This window comes from Suillus subalutaceus (assembly GCF_016647625.1).
Source record: "Suillus subalutaceus strain FC151 chromosome Unknown DFJ58scaffold_60, whole genome shotgun sequence".
NCBI classification, from domain to species: Eukaryota; Fungi; Basidiomycota; class Agaricomycetes; order Boletales; family Suillaceae; genus Suillus; species Suillus subalutaceus.
Window position 1 is genome coordinate 35,763 of NW_024540309.1, and position 21,011 is coordinate 56,773.

Sequence of the window (21,011 nt, forward strand, 5' to 3'; positions counted from 1 at the left end):
ACAGGAGTCTTCGTAAACGATACATTGCAACTCAGCTGTTGCAAACCCTCAAGGTTGACCCCTTGTTTCAAAGAGTTACGGCTGTCGGCCCGAATTGAGGCATGCGCATGAGCTGGGGCCCCGGGGGCTGGGCTGCGGCCCTGCTTGTGGGTGCTACAGGGCTCAAGCTGAAACAATGAGTCATGTCACCATTTAATACTATCAAAACTGTGGTAGCGTGAACTAGGTTGATAATAACCATGGCCACATCGTGCGAAATGATCAAAGAGCTCAGGGCCAGACACTGTGGAGCATGAGCTCACACCAAGTCATAGTCGTGAGCACGACTGTGTGGTCCGTGGAAACACACCGAGTATTACTGTATTAGAGAAAGCCAATCAGAAGACGCCTGAAATATACATGTCGTGAACTGCGCATTACCTTTTTTTTTGCAGAGTAGCATTATTATTAATTTATCCCGCTCGAACCATTTCTCTGGACGGAATATCACCCGATCAGCGCGATCCGTCCGAGTCAGAGTAGTAAAACCGTTTGGCGACAGTGGTGAATGCGAGACCAGCTTGACGGCTATTTCACCTTGGCGAGCTTGAGCCCGGCTCAACGTGCCATCTGCATGCATTATTGGCTATTAGCCCATAAAGAAATTCAGAAGGGGTGTTCGCCTAGGGTATTAGAGAGGTTAATAGATTTCGTGTGGAGGTGATCTAATTAGAACGAACGAAACCCTGAACATCTTCGTCCGTACGTAACTGCTGTGTGATTATACTTATATCGGGGACTCATAAATATTTCGTTTAGTGAACGCGAGTACGTTGATGTAGGGGTAATTTCAACCGTAGAGATGATATCGATGGAATCAACCAACCCGTCAAGTCAGTTGCATTGCACTATATAATGAGCTCCACTAGTAACTCACGGGGTGTAAACGGAAGGCGGAATGGTTTAAATTCAGTGCTCAGCGCTTCCCATCATAGAATACTTGGCTCCCTTATATCATAAACGATAAACGATTTTCATTGGCTAACTACGCTAAGGAAAGAAGACTGCCATTACATAATGGCCTTCTTGATAATGAACCGTTCATACAAATGAACGAGGGAAGGCCACCATTATAATGTGCTGGTGTCAAGTCAGCATCGGATAATGAACTTACCGTGGTCCAAGATTGGAGTGTGCGATGCCCTGTTACTATCACTCCTCCACCATGCTGTGACTCGGATCCCCTGCTACTACTTTGCCACCATTCCGTGACTCGGATCCCCTGCTACTACTCCGCCACCATTCGGCTGCCAAGCGGCCCAAGCTGTTATAAAAACTAGGTACCTGGCAGCAGTGTAACGTAAGAACATGAAGAAAAGACTTGGGAAACCTCAATTGTCGGCTCAGATAATTGATGAGTAGCACCTCTGGAAAATATGCCGAGCGGTGAACGAGGTTTTTCACCCCTGCTGTAACTGAGCTAATGCTCGTATCTTGCTGTAGGAGCCGAACAATTTCGGAGTGGTAGTAACAGGTCACACATCACCAGCTTTTCTTTACTCACTTGCCAACCCCGGCGGACCCTTTGCGCTGCGGCTGCTCCTGCATGATTTCTCCTTGCAGTAATGCTCCTGGCCCATTTAGATTCTAGTATGCTTCTGCCAGCGTGGACTCAATCGACGGTCTGGTTCACCCTCATTCAATCGCAAGGGACAGGCTAAGGGTCGAAACTGGTCTCGCCGGAGATCTGTTAGTAAGTAATCGCGGCATCCAGGGAACCAGTTGTGTTCAACGCGATTGTGATTGGTGTTCTCGTTCTACCATTACCCCGGGTTATGGCTAGGCCTGGCAAGCTTATTATCACCTACGTGAAGCTTTGGAAGCACATGGTACGGCGATTGACGTTCAAGTCGAGGTTAAATATGCAAGAATCTGTGTACAAGAACCGAGCCATAACACAAGCTTGGAATTGACGACCTCGACATATCGCTAGCACAGAGCAGGCTTTGAATTGACTATGACGCTCGAGATTAAGTAACCTTTCCGAAAAGCCGACCACCTCAAGTTCAGCTTCAGCCTATTATCCTGGTCTTATGTACAGGATCCCGTACGTCAAAATTTAATGTCCGAGTGACATCCCCCCCAACCGTCAACGTCAACTCAACCTCATGTGTGCGACAGCTGGCTCGTTGTCTTCATAGGAGGAATTTTACCCGAGTTCTTATATAACAGCTGCTCTTTACTCGTCTTTAACTCAGATCCACTCGTTTTCTTCATCACTTGCACCTTAGCAAGTAGTTCGTCTTGGTGTCTTGCTTAACCTCTTTTTATCTGTTTTCTCACCAGATTGTCATGTCATCCCAAACCCCACAGACAAATCTGCCCATAGAACGGTTTCGCCTTGATGGAATGATGCTATCATGTGGATTCTATGGTGTGTTTTTGTTCGAAGACGACAATGCGGAAGCTGACTTGCGTACCGCAATAGGCATGTTCTTTCTTCTTACAGTGCAAGCATGGACTGCTCTCATGCAGCAGCCTCGACTTGGAGGAAAAATAGCAGATAATCGTCTCGCGCTTCTTTTCTACGTCTTCATCACGTTCGCATTGGGGACGATAAGCACTGCTGTGAACGCAAAGTATACAGAGATGATTTGGATTGATCTTCGTGATGCACCTGGTGGTCCACTCGCGCTGATCGAGGACTACATGAGTTATCGTATCAACTTTATAGGGCTTGCCACGTAATTGTCCTTGTCTTTCCACCTGCAAACCCCTAGTATTGACGCCCCGTCTAGTGGTCACATTCAGGAGTGGTTTATGCAAGCTCTGCTCGTGAGCCTAATAGTTCTTCGGATCGTCTGCTTATAGACTGATGCTTGAAATGCTTAGCTTCACCGATGCTTTGTGATATGGAATTGGTCAAGATGGGTGATGGTCCCGATGATCACACTCTATGTTGCCATGATCGGTGCAGTTCATCATTCACGAAGCGACAGCAGTCACTAACATCTCAAATAGGTTTGTCTATCACTGTCCTGATCCAGGCGGTGACCAGTGGTTCATATTACAACAACCCCGCCGAGCTTGCCTACCTCTGCGCCGAAGTCGGGCATACTGTGATGTATACCATTCTCGTGACGAATCGCTTGTTCGTCATGCGAGGGCGCATGCAGCAGATTATGGCACAATATGATTCCAGCACATATGGTGCCATCGCTCTCATGGTCATCGAGTCTGCAGCGTTATACTCGGTCTCCGCTATTGTTTTTATAGTTGCCTTTGGTATGCAATCTTACGGTGTTACCACTCTATGCTTCCTATCTATTGGTAAAATCCAGGTAAGCAAACAAACTTGAGTTGCCTCCGCTTCTGACGTTGTCTTTTATGGACTAGGGCATTGCCCAATTGTTCATCATTATTCGTGTTGCACGGGGGCGGGCAGTTACACGCGAGTGGTCGGCTCAAGGCACTGCAATAACTACGTCTATAGCATTTACAGGGGCTGTATCGGACATTACAGAGGGAGCCGACAATGAACAAATGGGCAAGCCAGAGCGAGACGTCCAGTTGTGTGCTGATTCCGAGAAGGCAGCGGAAATTTCAGTGTCTGTAGCGTGAAATTGGTTTGCATAATGACATACGTTTATATGTACACCATCGTAGATAAATGCCTGAATGAATGTCCTCATCTGCGCCGTGGCGGCCAAGGACGGCGTGGGAGTCCTATCATCAGATCGGCATTTTGCAGGATGATGTGGCATCACGGTGACGTATTTAGAGGTGTATATTTACCTTGTCTAACTCCTCGTACACGTGCACCTTATTTACATCTCGCAATTGTCCAGCAATGCAGCATCGTTTTGCTTATCATATTTTTAACGTGAGTAATGTTCCTTTCATGCATTCTGCATGCACTGAGTACTAAGTCTCATCGCAATCGGTAACCTCGCAGATATTCAAAACACCATGCAGACTCGTCTGGGCACATATGCGACAAAGTCTCCGAGAACTTATTCGGTTCTTTGTCCCCCTCTGTGCCGTCGCTTGGCCGTTCATCCTGCACGTGGATAAATCATAACACAAACTTAAACTCGTTTATAATTGCGCAGCCTCGAAATTAACGACGATATTCAAAATCGAACAGGCATTTCAGCGCTTCAGTTAATATTATCTCAGTCCCACCGTGTCAAAATTTTATCACTGTGTGAGTGACATCCTCAACATCGACCTCATGCGTGTGGCCGCCGCTTTTTATGTCTCCCTAACGTAAACTTTATTCTAGGTCCCCCATATAATCTCTGCATTTTCCCCGCCCGTCTCTTGCGACTGTCCACTTGTTGTCTCCACCATTTGTCGGTGGATAGGGCGCAACCTGAGTGCTCGGACATCTATTTCGTCTTAATTCTCCTTCAGTGGACTATTTTGCGGCCATGTCATCCTACACCCCGCAGACGGATCTCTCCGTTGAAAGATTTCGCCTCGATGGAATGATGTTATTGTGTACGTGCTACGGTATGTTCTCGGTCAACACGCGACACCCCGGAAGTTGACTTATGTATTATAATAGGCATATTCTTTCTCCTTACAGTGCAAGCCTGGATGGCTCTTATGCAACGGCCTCGACATGGGGGGAAAATTGCAGATAATCGTCTCGCGCTTCTTTTCTATGTCTTCATCACGTTCGTATTGGGGACGATAAGTTTTCTTATGAACGCAAGGTATACAGAGATGATTTGGATTGATCTTCGTGATGCGCCTGGTGGTCCGCTCGCGCTAATCGAGGACTACATGAATTATCGTATCAACTTTGTAGCGCTTGCCACGTAAGTGTCCTTGTCCGTCCACCTGCAGACCTCTAGTATTGACGCCCCGTCTAGTGGTCACATTCAGGAGTGGTTCATGCAAGTTCTACTTGTGAGCCTAACGGTTCTTCGGATCGTCTGCTTCTAGACTGATGCTTGAAATGCTTAGCTCCACCGATGTTTTGTGATATGGAATTGGTCAAGATGGGTGATGGTCCCGATGATCACGCTCTATGTTGCCATGATCGGTGCAGTCCATCATTCACCAAGCGACACTAATCACTGACATCTTGCGCAGCATTCTCCATCATCGTCCTGGTCGAGGCGGGTAGTGGTGTTGCATTTTACAACATTGTCATGGAGCTTGCCTACCTCTGTGTCGAAGTAGGGCTCACCGTGATTTATACTGTCCTCGTGATAAATCGCTTGTTCGTCATGCGAGGGCGTATGAAGCAGGTCGTAGCCCAGTATGATTCAAGCACATACAATACCATCGCTCTCATGGTCGTCGAGTCCGCAGCGTTATACACTGTCTTCGCTATTGCTTTCATAGTTGCCTTTGCTACGTACTCTAACGGTCTCACCACTCTCTGTTTCCTGTCTATTGGCAAAATACAGGTAAGCAAACAAAATCTGAGTTACCTGTGTCTCTGATGCTAGCTATTTCAGGGCATTGCCCAATTGTTCATCATCATTCGTGTTGCACGGGGGCGGGCAGTTACACACGAGTGGTCGACCCGAACTCCCGCAATACCTACAGTCATGGCATTCTCAAGTACTGTATCCGACTTCACAGGGATGACCGACAATGAACGAATAGGAAATCCAGAGCAGAACGTCGTTCAGTTGTATGCTGATTCAGAGAAGGCGACGGAAGTTACTGTGTCTACAGCGGCATGACAATAGTTAATATTTGATTTATACCTAGTGAATGCAATTATCTTCATTTGCGCTGCGGCCTATCGAACGTCTCTGAAGCAGGGACAGCGTGGGTCAGATACCGGCATTCACTGCGGAAATAAGAAGATGACCAGTTCGCACAGCACGCGACAACCGTTCTCATGATCATACACCTCGAACCTCGAACTACCACAGATATTATATTCCCCTCTATGCCCGCCCCGCTCTTATTGCTTACATGGCGCGCACGCCGGGTAGCTCGAGATATTCACGCATACGTAATATAGACTGCTATAACAGATATGGCGTACTATACTAAGTCAGGCCCGTGTACGGTCACATCCCGACTTGCAGAATAAATATATAGTTATCACTGCCGTCCCTCCGTCCCTCTGGTCAATCTTGGTCATACTTGCCATCCCTTCGTGCAATCCATGTCCAAAATTAGTCCATACATGTGAGAATTGTTAGACCGGCTAGTTCGACTTGAGAATGCTAGGTGGATAGCCGGTAGGTTGCCGGTCAGCAGCCCTTGAATTCAACAAGATCAAACAACCATTATTCACCGAAGGAGTATTGCACAAACGCCAGTACTAGTGCTTGCGACACGTCTCCCCGAGTGTTCATTGTATACAATGGCCTTGAATGAAAACAACTCACTGTCTCGGCTCCTTGAACAATTTCCTGGGTATGGAAAGTTCACCTCACATATCACGAGTGTTACATCATCCTTTGTCCTCCCATTCTTGTACATTACCGACCGCCACAATCCGCGCATCACAGCCTCACTGCTCAATCAGATTTACCGCAACAGTGAAGATTCTTCTCCTACACATTTTGCGCACATAAACGGGACCGCTTGCTTTACAGCGCGGTTGTTGTATGATACCGTACTCAACGCGCTCGCAGGATGGGAAGTGGCCTGGGAGAATGGGTGTCAAAATTGGCCTGGTGAGGATGGGAAAAGATACAACGACAGTATCGATAGCTTTTTACATGGACTCCGGAATCTACGCAATAAATCCTGGCAAGGAACGGCTAAAGGAAACGGTAGAACTGCAGATGAAGAACCGAAGATGGTGCTCCTCGTCGAGAGAGCCGAAAGGCTGAAGGACAACCTCCCGGACCTTATTGTTCCTCTCACACGTCTCGCAGAATTGGTGAGTGGTCTGATCTCATTTTCAGTAAACTGTGTGTCTCACATCCCAAGGGCAAACATTGACTGACAATATGTGCTTACAGTCACAGGTGAAGATAGCGACCATCTTCCTGTCCTCTGCGCGATGGGAGGATATTAAGCCACCTCTTGGCGCATCCCCAGATCCCTACTTCATCGATATCGACCCTCCAAGCAAACAGGGTAAGTATCCAATTATGTGTATTTAATTAGTATGATCTCAGGGTCATTGGCATCTCTCAGATACAGTCGATAGCCTTCTTTTTGAGTTTCGTTCCACGTCCGCAGCTCAGGCACGTACAGGCACGCAGGATAAGACGTATCATCTATCACTGTTGCCGTTGTACGAACAATATGTGGAACACATCTACAATGTTTGCTCTCTTTACACAACCGATATCCAGGAACTGCAGTATATCGCCGCCGCACGATGGCCTGGGTTTGTTAAGCCTGTGTTACAGGAGCAAAGCGATGCTGATGGAGACGGGGACCCAGACCCAGACGGAACATGTAATGAACTGACACTCCCTGCTTCCGACGGCCGCATGAGACTGCTCAAGTTCTTTACCCCTTCTCTGACGGCGGCACTCGATATGCTCCATCCACGCTTGACCAATGCTACGGACTGGGCGTTAGCCAATGACCCTGACATGCAAGCATCAGAGGAGGCACAATGTCAAACAAACACGGAAGCGAGCATCGTCGTTGACCACCTACCGCGCATGTCCAAATTCATCTTACTCGCAGCGTTCCTTGCTTCGACAAATCCTGCCAAGAGTGACGTGCGAATGTTTGGTCGCGGTGCAGATAAGCAGAAAAGGCGACGTCGAAAATCTGTGTCGCCAAGGAAGGCTGGGGCGCAGACGACTGTTGCAAAGGTACATTCATGTTCATTTCACACTGTATGTAATTTAAAGGCAAACCAAAGGTTTCACAAAGACTACTTGGCCCTGTAGTATTCCCACTGGATAGACTTCTTGCAATTCTTGGCGCTCTCCTGGAGGAGAATGATGTCGAGAACCGGCCTCACGAACCTTGCTTTGAACTTCCAGGGGAGCACACCGACATGGAATTGGGGCGTGTGCACATTTACGCCGCTGTAAGTGCCACGCCTTGTCCCGTGTCAATCCCGTCTGACCCTACATTCCCAAGATCACTGAGCTTACGTCTATGCGTGCCCTACACCGCACGACTGCTTTCGAGAAACTAGAGGGACCGCCTATGTATAAATGTGGGATTTCATTTTGGGTAGCAGGGGCACTCGCCAAGGATTTGCAGGTACCGCTGAACGATCTCATGTGGGACCCGATGTAGTGCTTCGACAGCATGGCTACTGCACATTTATCCGTACATGTCAAAATACGTGCCACAAAGCGTTTACTTTGTGTGGGAGTCAGGGATATCAGCTGATGCGATTTCCAGGGTTGGTGGTGCTGGGGTACTGGCACAAATGTAGGTCCTACATTGTCATCTATGATCTGAGCCATGGACCATGTACTAGTCGACAGTGTATCAACTCGTTTTGGTCGATCATGAGCTGGTGTTTGGCGAGATTGTCAGGGCCATTGATTACATTGAATTCACATGATGATCGGTTCATTGTCCATGTCATTGATCACAACAATATCATTGCTTTTGATTGTGTTGTACCAGCGGCGAGTATCAGAATGTATAGTAAGACTGTGCTACCACCTCAATGATCAGATACCTTGTGACCGCCCGCCCCGACCCGTGCTTTCCATGTGGGAAGACTCAACTAGAATCTGGAGCCGATCACGTAGCTAATACCACCGGTGAAGGTTCGTAGTCACTATGGTGCTCAAATAGTGCTATCAGTGGTTTCCATATTTACACCGCCAGTGCGAAAACTCTCAAGCCTGCATCAAACAAACACTCTCCTCCTACTCCTGTATATCTTTGACGATGCCCACAGAGTTTGTCTCTGAATCCGCGGCATTCCCTTTGCAACTACTCGACTCAAAGTTCAACTCTGCCGACCTCCGAGTCGAGAGTGAGGTTACTGAGGACCAACAGGTTGACTCGGACGACCACGTGCAACCTCTCAGCTCGAGTGAGTTTGCTATGTGACAGCACCTTATAGATCATATTTATGAAGTCGAACGGAGCTCTCAGTTTCTGCATTCACTGTACGTCTGCCTTTCGCGCATTATGCAGTCATCCCCGGGCCTGATGAATTTGAAATGAAACACCTTACACAGGCTCGGAGTTCCATTAATGATAGTGCGGACTTTGACGACCCAAACCTCGACCCTTCACGTAGCACAGAATTTGACGACGAGTCGCCCTATCCAGAGGTCCGATCCGCTGTTGCAAACACAGACGATCCGTCCATACATGTAACAACGCTTCGTACATGGGTTTTAGGTTTGGCCTGGGCAATTATCATGCCTGGCGTGAACCAGTTTTTCTTCTTCCGCTATCCCACCGTGCCCATCACTGGCATAATCGCTCAGCTACTCTCGTTTCCAATAGGCCGCCTCTGTGCTGCTTATCTTCCTCAAAAAAAAATCTTGGGGATTTCACTAAATCCTGGTCCCTTCACTATCAAGGAGCACGTGCTGATAACAGTGGGTCCTCTCTTTAAAACCCTATTGGCCTCTTTTTATCACTATCTACCCATAATAGATCATGGCTTCGGTGGGCGCGACATCTGCTTACGCAGTAAGTTCCTCCCGAAGTATCACAAAGCATGCACTCAAAACACCCAAATTAGACAGACATTATTGCCGTGCAAAGAGTTTACTATAATCAGAAATTCAGTTTCAGTTGTTCGTCTTCCACGCCGCCTTATTAAGATTGAACGCATGCTCATGAACTGTTCCTTATCAGATCAGTGGTTTTTGGTGATGTCAACGCAACTAATTGGCTTCTCCACTGGGGGAATCACACGACGGTTTCTTGTGTCGCCTCCAAGCATGATCTGGCCCGCGACTCTCGTCAGTTGCGCACTCTTTAATACTCTTCACTCCGAGCAGTATGCGGGTATTGGACGATTAGGCGGCTTAAGCCGAGAACGCTTCTTCGTCTACGTTTTCACAAGCGCATTCTTGTGGTGTATGGATTTTCCCCGGCTCCCATTCTTGTCTAATTTTACTTTTTGATGCACCAGACTTCTTCCCTGGTTATCTGTGTGAGGCATATTCCCTATAACGACCTTGTTTTGTTAATATATTTTTTGCACAGTCCAGGCCCTTTCGTGGTTTTCTTGGGTAACATGGATTTCGCCTGACAATGCTGGTGAGTCTCGAGACACCGATCCACGATATGCTCCTTACGCAGAACCCCTAGTTGTTTCACAGCTCTTCGGGTACGTCTTTTTGTTCGCTAAAGAACGATGTACCATGCGCTGAGAAAACTAGCTACGTCCACGGTATGGTAGGTTGATGTTTACTTGGCCCCTATCGTGAGTTTAGAATTTTGAATCAGGGAATGTCCGTGGTAACATTTGACTGGGCCCAAATTGCGTAAGCACTTGGTCATTCCAACTTTATTGTCGTTCTAAGCTTGGTTGTCCAGATACATTGGGTCACCACTAGCCATGCCTTGTGAGCCTCCTGGTATCTCTTCGATGTTCAGTCTAATTCCGGTCAACATTAGGGTGGGCAACGGCGAACGTTATTATTGGCTTCGTAATTTTTTATTGTGAGTCCGAGGTATTTGTTTAAACTTAGTATTGAACCATTATCCTAGGGATTGTAACACCTATATTATATGTCAGTGATCCACAAAGATTTCACGACTGACGAACTGACTCCTTCGCAGTTTACAAATACCTGGTATTCTCTATACATGCCGTTCGTCTAATCACTGTCTCTCCCTACATGACGTCACTCAATCCTTGCTAGTATTTCGTCAAGGACCTCCTTCGATAACACACAGAACACATACAATGTCTCCCGGATATTGACTTCAGAAAGCACTTTTAACGTGACAGCATATGAGGAGTACAGTCCGATATTTATTCCGTAAGTGATCACGCTCTCAGTTCCAGTGTTATATTCACGTCGATAACAGAGCAGCATTCGTGATGTCTTATGGGTAAGTTCACTAATTGGCGATCGATCTTGGCTTCTGTTGAGAAAACCTCTTTTCATTAGTCTCTCGTTTGCTTCCATCACTGGTAAGGAAGTATGCACTATAGCTATGACAGAAATTGACAGAAATGTCTTAGCGACTATCGTCCATTGCTATATTCATTTTCGGAAGCAAATTTGGTATCAAGCGCGACGGTCACTCGAGGAACAGGCAGACATTCATGCTCGCCTTATGAGTCGATACCCACAAGTTCCCGAATGGTATGTCCAAAAATTCTTCTCCCACAGGGATTCTAACTTAATACAATTCCCCACTCCAGGTGGTACTTGTCCTTATTCGCTCTCATGTTTGCATTGGGTGTCGTCAGCATCGAGATTTGGCCTACAGAGATGCCGGTTTGGGCTTTTGTCATAGCGCTCTTAATCGGTGAGTCGTCACGATATCTGTGTGAAAGTGTTATTATAAGAACGTCCATATACCCTCTAGCATTTACCTATGTGATTCCATGCGGTATGATACAGGCAATCACCAATCAGCAAATTGGGTTGAAGTGCGTCATATGATATAGATGGAATCTTTCATAACTCAGACATATCCTAGCGTCATCACAGAGCTGATCATCGGGTAAGTCTACGCTGGCTCATGGCATCAATCTATCTGACCGCTTGCTATCAAGATATTCGCTACCTGGCAAACCGGTAGCAATGATGCTGTTCAAGACCTACGGCTATATTGTGCGTCGCGCATCCTCCAGTCTTTTGGTGTATTGACTCTCGTAGACTATGTATCAAGCCTTGACATTTACGTCCGACTTCAAACTTGGTCACTACATGAAAATCCCTCCTCGAAAAATGTTCTGGTGCCAGATTGTGGCTGCGATAGTTGCTGGAACCACGCAAATGGGCGTTCAATCGTGGATGTTCTCTACCATACCGTAAGCGTCAATGTTGGTGACTGCTTGATGAGGCTGAGTTTCTTGTAGAGACATATGTAGTAGTACTCAAAAAGACGGGTATGTTCGAATGTTCAGTATGGCATCTATACTCAACATCGTGTAGTTTCACCTGTCCTAACACGGAGGTATTTGGCACTGCGTCCATCTTCTGGGGTGCGTTCATTAGATCGGTGCTTCGGGGGAAGGAAGAATTTACTCTGACGAACAGGTGTAATCGGCCCACAACGTTTGTTTAGTTCCGGGCAATTATATCAGTAAGTCGCCACGCTACCCTTAATCTCATTGGAACTGAATGTCCTCTTGCAGTTGTATGTCCCCATTGCCAGCTTGACAGAAGGAACGCTATAGACACACTTCTAGCCGTGTTAGTATTCTTCATCATCGGAGCAGTGAGCCCTATCATGGGTTGGCTGGCGATGAAGCGGTATCCAAACAGTATCATACGATATATGAAGTGGGTCATTATCTTAATCACAATTGCTGACTAATTAACACTTTGATTAGTTTGTAAGTTCCCTGATATCATTCCTTCGGACAGCATGACGTCGTACACCATAGCCCGCTAATATTTAATGGTACCAACAAGATTCCCCCAGCTTCTGCGCTCAATTATGTACCGTGGGCGTACGTGCGCAGCGTTTGTCATATGGTGCATTGACTTACTGATATACCGCAGGCTCGTAGGTTTCATCTTCCAGTATGTTATACGAAGGTTTGTTTCCCGTTTGAAAACAACTGTAGCGTCTTCTGATGTAGTTTTACAGGCGTAATTTTGCATGGTGGACGAAATACAATTGTAAGTAGATTCACGACAGCATTCACGCCATATGACGAGTTACGCAGATGTCTTGTCGGCGGCACTGGATGCTGGACTAGCTGTTTCTGTAATCTTCATATTTTTCGTGTAAGTCCACTTGATCACAATCCTAATTGTCATTCACTGAGCTGAACAGATTGCAATATCCGGCAAAATGGGTCGGTGAGTTAAAATTGCTGCAGCTACTGATAAGCGTTCAAACAATTTCACTAGATTGGGGAGAGCTTGCAACATTGGTGGGGCAACACGGTGGGCCCTTCATTGAACTACCAGCTCAAACGACTAATGTGTTCATCATTAAGGTGTTTAACACAACTGCTGATGGTATGGGCACTCCGGTTCGTCAGTTACACGGCTCAGAAACATTCGGGTACGTTGACTTGTCATCTGATCACCTCTGTTTTGTTGACGAGCAAACTCAGCCCCAGCATGGGATCTTGGTAGCCACTGTATCTTCTGTGCTTTAAATGTAGAGTTGTTGTATTGGTATAACATGGACTTGTACTGCGTTCCTGCATAATGACACATCGTTGCAACTATCGCCTTCCGCGTGCGGGTGGTTATGCGAGGGTATTTAATATGAACGTTCATCATTGTCATAAGATGCGTTAATGTAGATCGTCTGCGGCAAGGGACCGCAATGCGGGCACATTCGGGAACATCTAGTCGATCTTCACTTTGCGAACCGCCGCAGAATCATTGGGCACGCCACCGATGCGGTTTCCAACCTTGACTTTCTGCCCAGCTTTGAGCGTGAACTCGAACGTCTTTGGGGCTTCGAAAACCAACACGATGGTGCTTCCCAAGCAGAATCCGCCCATCTCTTCACCAGCGGTCAACGGCTGACCGTTGAGGATAGGAGACGCTGCTGAGTAGACGGCCTCGTTATAAGTTCCGGGAGGAGGGGGGTCTGCCTCGGACGTTCGTACGAAGAGCCTGTAAGTGTGACATCAGCATGAACTACACTTCTATACCAATGGGATAATACACACGGTATCAAAGTTTATCTTGATGCTGCCTACGTTAGTGGCACCAACGGGGATCATTCCAAAGAAACCAAATTTCCACCGACCGAGAAGGGCGACTCTTTCATTTAGGACGAAGAGGTTTTGCAGCCGCTTTGCCATCCACGGAGAAACGGAGAAGAGTTCACCTTGAAGCCACATGCCATCAGAAGTACGCGAAGCATGTACATGAGGACTTACCAACGAAGTGGCGCCGTTTCTCCACTACCCAAGCAGTGGGACTGTGGAACCGGTGATAATCACCCGGAGCGAGGTAGATGACAGTGAAATAAAGTGCATTGCCTTCTTTAACGCTTGTGCCCGAAGTGCTTCTCCTCCGCTCCATCGAAGGTCTGAGGCCCATTTCGCGAGCGACGGAGGCATCATGCGCGATAGTTTCTTGGAGGGACCCTGGATGCTCCACAGACGCATCAATTTGCTCGCCGAATTTCTTCGACACGGAAGATGATTCTGCCTCAGAGGCGGACTGAGTTCTGGGGATTGGAGGTGTCACGGTACCCGGAGTCGAAGGTGTGGATGCACCCAGGAGTTGTCCTAAGCTATACTCGATGCCGTTCACATTAGCAAATTCTTGGTCTGTCACGTGAGACATTTCTCGGTCTGGGAACTCGATTACCGTCGAGGTTGGGCTTTCTGGATCTGAACGATCCACACCGAGGAGAGCATCCAATGAGTAGGTGATTCCCTTGACTTGCTCCACTCGAAGATTCTCGATAGTTCCGAGATGTAAAACGGTGCCGTCGGCAGGGCTGACCTGTAATATAGTTAAGATAGAAGTTCTTCGAATAAAGTTAAACTCTTACGAGGATAGCGTTGTCTATGGGCCTGACACCGGGTTTGAGCTTTCGGTAGAAAAATTGACCAAGGCTGGCAAATTGCGCTAGATCATCAGGGTCAATTTCCTCAAGATTGCAGCCAAAAACGTATGCATAGAGCCGGAAGCCGTAGGGCCGTATCCAAACTGGTAGTTCGAGTGAGTTCATGTAGCCCCAGATGCGCGACATGTTTCGGAGAGGAAGAGCGCCTATTACGTGGACCTGCACGAGACCAGTTTAACAAACGTAGTTCAATAACAAATCAGTGACACGCACATGCCATGGACCTTTGAGCTTAATGATTTCACGACCTTCATCATCAACATGAACCTCATTCTCTGCACGTGCTACTTTCTTGCGGTATTGGATGACGACGAGGAGAATGGCCCCAACGGCCAAGGGGAGCGGATACCATTTTGTTGGAGTTTTCGTCCACGCCAACATAATACGTCCTACATTCAGCAAGGTCAGATATGCATATGCTCTCTTATCCACGAAAAGGCATACTGTAGAGCGGAACGCCATGCGAGCTTGGCAATGGTGGTGGTGTAGTCTCTGGAGGTATACTGCTTCTAGTTGAAAGCGATCGTCTCAATGCACCCTGCTTGAGTGTGCGTACAGTTCCTGATAAACTGATTCTACGCTTCACAAAGACGCGTGAAAAAAGGGCAGAAGAGCTGTTCGCAGTAGACGTGATAGCATGAGACGCCGCCTGAAGGGGTCTCTTCCCCTTCACGATGGCTTTATAGAACATTGCAGGTGGTGGATGCCGTTCACAGTTCGCGTTTGAGAAGTAACTCTTCCAGTGCAGGTTGCTACGAGTACTTGAAAACTTTTCGAACGGGCACCAAGGGCCACACGACTTCCTTCGGCAACAGCACATATAAGGCAAAAGCTTTGGATTCTAACAACGCCAAACAAATGGTGTTAAGCGATCATTTACTTTGACGTGACCTTGGCAAAATTTTAGCCAACGGGACCATATCTTCAGCGCTTACGCCAGAAATATAGATTAAATATTAACTGTTGGCTCACAAGTAGCCAACCCCATTTTATGCACACAACAAAATGTTTTAACGGCTTCTAGCTTATTCAAATTGCCAACGTGGACCAGTGGCATTAACCGAGCGTATGGCAACGCCCACCCTGTGTCACACCCCAGCTGTATCATATGGCACGGTGAGCTACTCGCACAGTTTGAGGAACAACAAATCAGGCTTCATGCGGTACGCCTGCTCGATGTCCCCTCTCAGGGCTGTTCGGATCTACGGGATGATAATTGTATCTTCACTCCACATCAATCAGGGCTGTGCAACTTGAAACTGATGCCCTCTCAGGCTCAGCACCGCACCAACTCCACAATGCTGATCGATTCATCGAAGATTCTGTACTCATCATTGTTGGTAACCTTACTATGATACGAAAGCCCAAGGCGGAGAAAGAAGGTGCGCACGAAGCGATAGATGGCCTGAGGATGAGGAGCAGGGATAGTAGACATTGAGATACGTGCTCGCCCACAGGTTATCTGTTTGCTTTGTGTGGATTTGGCACGCCGAATCAATCTGCCTTCTATCTTTTACGGTATTCAAATATTCAAGTTTTCTATTACTAGGTGCCTGTACATGTGCAAATGTCTCACGACTAATATTTACATTGAGCCCCTGGATTGATTTTACCTAGTTTGATCAATCAAGGCAGCAACGGACATCATCCCTCGATCTCATTTCAGTGATTCAAGCACTGGATGGTGGTATATATGCCATCGCCATACATCTACCAAATTCACCTCTCCGAGACCCACATCCCCATTTTCTACCAATATGACTATAGTCTCAGATGATCCCGCTTGGTGGCCGACCATCGATGCATATCGTTTTTCCAGCTATTTTGTAGGTTCGTGGAGAGCAGTCAGATGTTGAGGCTGGTGTCTCAATCTAACCTTGGCTGTTTCGCAGTTGCCGCCTCTGTTGGAATTGCGTATGATTGGGGTGAGCATGATAGATTAAAGAACTGCTGACGTCCTACAAGCATTTTCAGCACTTACTTTGGGACAAGAGGTATGTCAGTGCTATAACTAGAGCAGTCAGCTTGCTAAGAATGGTTCATAGATTGAATTCGTCTGGGTGAGTAGAGTCCTAGCATGTCAGAAGAACACATGAAAATACACTTAATTCCAGAGGCAACACTGGTCCTTAATGACAGTTCTGTATCTCAGTGTATGTAGCTTCACTTGCCTGTCACGGTTGTCATGTTGTACTAACTTGAAAACATCCTAGGTGCGCTATATTGGAATCTTATATGCTGTGTATGTTCGGAAGGTTGAACAATTGAGGTTGTGCTAATCGTCCATCTCTTATAATCAGCCTGTACATGCTGAGTATGTCTTCTTAGTACATTCGCTATCTTTGTTTCTTCTAACTAACGGCATACAGTCAGTGTTCCGACCATCTCGCTGACAGATACGGTGAGTCTTCTGCCCACATGCCTACTACTCCCCTCCAATTAACTGTGGTGCCCTGTAGGAGTGGGTGTGGTCCTTACTAAATTCTTGGTTCACTAATGATTGCCACGCTATACTGCCACAGATGTGAGTCTGTTGGAGTGTGTGCTACCCGAGGCTGATCACTAACGGCATTCGTCAGGCCGGATTGTGTATCTCGTATGGAGTTGGACGGGTATGTTGGTATATACAATGCTGTGGGGTGAGCTTGGCACTCGTGAGACCTCAGTGATATTGACTTGACTGAAACATGCTGCTAGTCATCATGATCACTCGGTTGTATGCCATGTATCAACGATCCAGAAAGATCCTGATATTTCTCATTGTCACCGCCGTGGCTATCGAAATTTTCAATGGAGTGGGAGCCATAATGATGACGACTAGTGCTTCAGGGGGTACGCTTAATTGTGCATGATAAAAATGTACATGGGGCTCATTGACGAATACAAGAGCAACTCATACTTTCCGGCACCTATCAGTGCTCGGTTGGCTACACGGAAGATATAGCACTTCTGGGTTCCATTGGTTGGATACTCTCTACTGTGTGGGAGGTCCTCACATTGTGTCTCGCAGCTTGGATTGCTGTCAAACACTTCCGTGGACTCCGACAACATTCGACAGGAGGGATTATGCGGGACTGTTTCACGGTGTTGATCAAAACTCATGTGCTTTACTTTGCGAGGTGAGCTCATATTATGAACATGGTTCCCGTTTTCGCTAAAGAATTGGACATGCCAGCTCTGTTGCTATCTCTTGCTTCCAGCTTATTGTGCTTTCTCCGACATTCGCGACAGTATGTCAATTTTTCACTGACCTCTCCATGCCACCACGATTCATCTTTTATATAGGACGAATTTTCCCCGGAAATTCTGGTTTATTATGGCTTCCTTCAGATTTTCACGGTCGTGCAGATGTTTGTGCTAGGGCCACGCCTGATCCTTGGCGTTCGAGAATTTCACGCTAAGCTCGTGGCCGACTCTGATGCAGCAACTGCCATGACCTCAATCGCTTTCCAGGAGCGCGTGCATATATCAACTGGAAATGGTGTATAACACGGGAGATGGTCGGTGGAGCTAACGGTTATCCAATGCTCTGCCGGGAACAGCAGGAGAATTCGTTTTTATTCAGTCTCACTTTCGTCTTGGTATTGATTGAAGTTATGTGGTTTTGCGAAGTAGAGCCTTGTAAAGAAGATATAGGTCTGGGCAATGTTTTCGTCGTACTAGTACTATTTCTTCACGTGCACGTAAGTAGCTACAGGTCCTGACAATGTTTAAATCAATGTCTACTGCCCTCCACCAACCACTAGCTGGTCTTTCTTTTCTCTGTGATGACAATCATGCTTATGATTGCTTAGATAAATGGGCGCGCAATGAGAGCCAACTCATGCAACACTGCTGCATTTCCTTAGCAATCTGTCCTCGGTTCATCTTCTCGCCTCGTTCAACGTTCCATCCTTGTCTTCTCACCTGACTTACGCCAACTAGCTTACAGAAGATTCACTCAAAAGTGATTACAAAGTGCGCGAGGCACGTTCGTGCATCTGTAGCTTAACGATGCGAGGTGTACTTAATGAGTTTTCACGAGGTTGAGGCAAGTCAATGTTTGTGAAGGAGTTTGCCTTCCACTTTTGTTTCACGAGGCGGAAATACGATATCCATACGCATATGAATCTGGTTAGGATTGTTACTGAAACGCTTTTGGGGATACATGTACCTTATTAAGCACTCTCAATGTGATATGAAGACCTTGGATACATATAAAATGTTTCTGCGTCCTTTCTTTAGCTGAGACACAGAAGGAATCCAGACGTCTGAGTATCGCACACCAAATATAAAACGGCGACACCAACACACCCAAGAACGAACACGCAGGCGCCGGCACCAGCGATAACGTCTGCTGCTCGAAACTGCTCTGATCTTGATTTCGTTTGCGTTGCCCTTACTGCACGACGCCAGCCCAAGTGTTGCGGTTGTAGAAAAAATTGAATTCACAAGTCATATATGCTAGAATATGATCGGTAAACCCGGAGCAACCTTAAAGAACATTAACACGATCTCCACCATTTTAACCGATTTCATTGTGCACTAAGGGCAAGGCGAACCTTATGGTTGCTGTGTCGTGAGATGGTATCATCGATGAGGCCGACTGTCAGATCTAGACGAACCGATATCATGTTAGCATCACTGCTGGCACTAGCAACCTACACTTGTACCAAGTGGCAGGCCGAGATCATGTGTTTGGGTCTTGCAACTTGCAACCGACTAAATCCGAATACCGGAAGTAGAACTCAAAGTACAGTCAAGTCCTTTGAACGACTTCATGCTCGCACGACGAACCACGCTCTGGCTCCCTCCAGAGTTCGTACCCTTCGCAGGGCATAACTGCCTGTGTGATTAGGATTAATGTATGTCATACATACATAACAGTGACACGTACGTACCATGCAACCCAACATCAATGATAACAATAGACCGCCATCGCACGATGGCGCTGGGAAAAAGAAGTAACACAAACCACAAGCAACAGTGGACCTTTCTAACGACAGATTTCAAGGAGCGCCACGATGGCCGCAAAAGAGGTGCCTGGGCAGACTCGACCTTGGTTCAACCTATGGCGCACATTGCAGCAAATGAGCGGCATAGGCTGAGCCAAAGTTGCGTGATCGTATCTAGCTCGTGTCGCTGATCATGAAGCTCGCCAGCACACAATCGGTTACATGTATAGTGGTGTTCGGGCTTGTATATCGCTCTGGTGATCGGAGCGAGCTACAAACCCGAACACCACTGCGTAAATGAACTATCCTAAATGCGTTCCCGTGCCTTCAAGAATGCTGATCAAGTCCAAAAGGATTGATCAGCTTCATGAAGACAGGACGAGGACCAGTTGTGCAATCTCCCCCGTGTCAAGTCATCTAGATGCTCTCCTATATTTATGGATCAGCAATTCAGTTGATCCAAATGGCTTCACCACAAATACTGGATCAGTGCACCAAATCCCGTGTGTGTACACATGTGCGATGAGTGGTTTGAGTTCAAATCAATTTAAAAGTCAAGACAACAGACTTAAATACCCACGACGCGTACACAACACCAAATAATCCCAAATCCTCCTCCTCGCATACACTCCTACAAACTCGTCATCGACCACGCAACACGCAAACGCATACCAATCGATGAAAGTCCACATCAAACACTGGAACGCCGTCGCTCAATGGCGCTGGAACACAGGAAACGTAAATCACGATCAAGATGACGAAGGCGACGTCTGTGGGATCTGTCGCGTCCCGTTTGAGGGGTGTTGTCCGTCGTGTAAGATGCCAGGGGATGATTGTCCTTTGAGTGAGTTATAGTTTCGTTCCTTTGTGCGTTTCGTTGTTGGTCGTGAGTCGTGCATCGTGCATTTGTTCCACTCGTCACGTTCCCCTTCCACCTTGCTTTCCTTCAAGAGAATCGCGACAACTAACAATTACCCCCCATCTAACCCCCTATCACTACAGTATGGGGCGAATGCAGCCACGTATTTCACATGCACTGCTTGCTCAAATGGTTAGGAACGACTGCTTCGAAACAGCAGTGTCCTATGGATCGACGTGCTTGGGGTGCGTGATTTATCTTGTATCTATATCATCAAGTCTTGCTGATGCGTTATATCTGCAATCTTTAGTCACTGCTGAGCGAAAAGCGAACGAGTTGGCTGCGAGTTAGATATGATGGCGGTATGAACCGGCTTACCGCGGCGGGCAGATCCGTCTTTGAGTTAGCAGCGGATCAATCTTTGAGGCTGAGCTGCGGGCGGATCAACCTTTGACTTAACAGCTCAAAATTCTTGATTGTGCGAGTCGTAATTGCAATCATGAACGCTGATCCTGATGGTGATCCCGATCCCTCATGTATTCATCCCACATCCTGCCCCTGTGTCGACACGCGGACGCACCGTACACATTTTCATATACGATTCCCGCCCCTAAGCACCACAATAT

General features: G+C 47.1%; 6 protein-coding genes across 6 annotated transcripts; 5 read left to right on the forward strand and 1 right to left on the reverse strand.

The window, feature by feature from the left end:
- Positions 1-2,331: 2,331 nt before the first annotated feature.
- On the forward strand, positions 2,332-3,600 carry DFJ58DRAFT_728486 (uncharacterized protein; the record flags this gene model as incomplete). The annotated part of the gene is made up of 5 exons (XM_041385596.1): positions 2,332-2,723; positions 2,778-2,814; positions 2,872-2,950; positions 3,001-3,320; positions 3,376-3,600. The coding sequence occupies 5 exons, from the start codon at positions 2,332-2,334 to the stop codon at positions 3,598-3,600; spliced, it is 1,053 nt and encodes a 350-aa protein (XP_041243370.1).
- A 675-nt stretch (positions 3,601-4,275) lies between these two features.
- Positions 4,276-5,742, forward strand: DFJ58DRAFT_410586 (uncharacterized protein). The gene is made up of 6 exons (XM_041380270.1): positions 4,276-4,494; positions 4,550-4,805; positions 4,860-4,896; positions 4,954-5,032; positions 5,083-5,402; positions 5,454-5,742. Exons 1-6 carry the CDS (start codon positions 4,413-4,415, stop codon positions 5,682-5,684), a joined length of 1,005 nt encoding a protein of 334 aa, XP_041243371.1. The 5' UTR covers positions 4,276-4,412; the 3' UTR covers positions 5,685-5,742.
- A 577-nt stretch (positions 5,743-6,319) lies between these two features.
- Positions 6,320-13,133, forward strand: DFJ58DRAFT_841858 (OPT oligopeptide transporter protein-domain-containing protein; the record flags this gene model as incomplete). The annotated part of the gene is made up of 38 exons (XM_041392757.1): positions 6,320-6,844; positions 6,927-7,044; positions 7,105-7,739; positions 7,790-7,960; positions 8,014-8,139; positions 8,284-8,313; positions 8,515-8,535; positions 8,612-8,660; positions 8,795-8,932; positions 8,995-9,008; positions 9,081-9,449; positions 9,508-9,543; positions 9,717-9,818; positions 9,858-9,936; positions 10,066-10,119; positions 10,162-10,189; positions 10,213-10,257; positions 10,459-10,524; positions 10,728-10,847; positions 10,897-10,920; positions 10,980-11,177; positions 11,237-11,343; positions 11,439-11,467; positions 11,507-11,541; positions 11,594-11,651; positions 11,697-11,851; positions 11,900-11,929; positions 11,976-12,025; positions 12,109-12,126; positions 12,179-12,261; positions 12,377-12,379; positions 12,411-12,496; positions 12,549-12,584; positions 12,637-12,668; positions 12,716-12,776; positions 12,826-12,851; positions 12,903-13,059; positions 13,103-13,133. The coding sequence occupies 38 exons, from the start codon at positions 6,320-6,322 to the stop codon at positions 13,131-13,133; spliced, it is 3,945 nt and encodes a 1,314-aa protein (XP_041243372.1).
- An 11-nt stretch (positions 13,134-13,144) lies between these two features.
- DFJ58DRAFT_790866 (phosphatidylserine decarboxylase-domain-containing protein) lies at positions 13,145-15,423 on the reverse strand. The gene is given in 7 exon segments (XM_041390287.1): positions 13,145-13,599; positions 13,619-13,625; positions 13,682-13,842; positions 13,895-14,468; positions 14,518-14,751; positions 14,806-14,981; positions 15,037-15,423. The coding sequence occupies 7 exon segments, from the start codon at positions 15,410-15,412 to the stop codon at positions 13,352-13,354; spliced, it is 1,776 nt and encodes a 591-aa protein (XP_041243373.1). The 5' UTR covers positions 15,413-15,423; the 3' UTR covers positions 13,145-13,351.
- Positions 15,424-19,048: 3,625 nt separating this feature from the next.
- DFJ58DRAFT_790879 (uncharacterized protein) lies at positions 19,049-19,418 on the forward strand. The gene has a single exon (XM_041390289.1). The coding sequence runs from the start codon at positions 19,156-19,158 to the stop codon at positions 19,411-19,413; it is 258 nt and encodes an 85-aa protein (XP_041243374.1). The 5' UTR covers positions 19,049-19,155; the 3' UTR covers positions 19,414-19,418.
- Positions 19,419-20,055: 637 nt separating this feature from the next.
- Positions 20,056-21,010, forward strand: DFJ58DRAFT_790880 (anaphase-promoting complex subunit 11). Its single transcript, XM_041390290.1, has 3 exons — positions 20,056-20,370; positions 20,529-20,630; positions 20,696-21,010. The coding sequence occupies exons 1-3, from the start codon at positions 20,205-20,207 to the stop codon at positions 20,734-20,736; spliced, it is 309 nt and encodes a 102-aa protein (XP_041243375.1). The 5' UTR covers positions 20,056-20,204; the 3' UTR covers positions 20,737-21,010.
- Position 21,011: the final 1 nt, after the last annotated feature.

Bases quoted from the DNA above. Each gene is read 5' to 3' on its own strand.
- DFJ58DRAFT_410586 (XM_041380270.1), top strand. From the start codon at position 4,413: ATGTCATCCTACACCCCGCAGACGGATCTCTCCGTTGAAAGATTTCGC. The intron at 5,033-5,082 runs GTGCAGTCCATC...CATCTTGCGCAG, and splicing joins GCTCTATGTTGCCATGATCG to CATTCTCCATCATCGTCCTG. The intron at 5,403-5,453 runs GTAAGCAAACAA...TAGCTATTTCAG, and splicing joins TGTCTATTGGCAAAATACAG to GGCATTGCCCAATTGTTCAT.
- DFJ58DRAFT_790866 (XM_041390287.1), bottom strand. From the start codon at position 15,412: ATGTGCTGTTGCCGAAGGAAGTCGTGTGGCCCTTGGTGCCCGTTCGAA. The intron at 14,982-15,036 runs GTATGCCTTTTC...TGCTGAATGTAG, and splicing joins GCATGGCGTTCCGCTCTACA to GACGTATTATGTTGGCGTGG. The intron at 14,752-14,805 runs GTGCGTGTCACT...GGTCTCGTGCAG, and splicing joins AGCTCAAAGGTCCATGGCAT to GTCCACGTAATAGGCGCTCT.
- DFJ58DRAFT_790879 (XM_041390289.1), top strand. From the start codon at position 19,156: ATGGTATCATCGATGAGGCCGACTGTCAGATCTAGACGAACCGATATC.
- DFJ58DRAFT_790880 (XM_041390290.1), top strand. From the start codon at position 20,205: ATGAAAGTCCACATCAAACACTGGAACGCCGTCGCTCAATGGCGCTGG. The intron at 20,371-20,528 runs GTGAGTTATAGT...CTATCACTACAG, and splicing joins AGGGGATGATTGTCCTTTGA to TATGGGGCGAATGCAGCCAC. The intron at 20,631-20,695 runs GTGCGTGATTTA...TGCAATCTTTAG, and splicing joins TATGGATCGACGTGCTTGGG to TCACTGCTGAGCGAAAAGCG.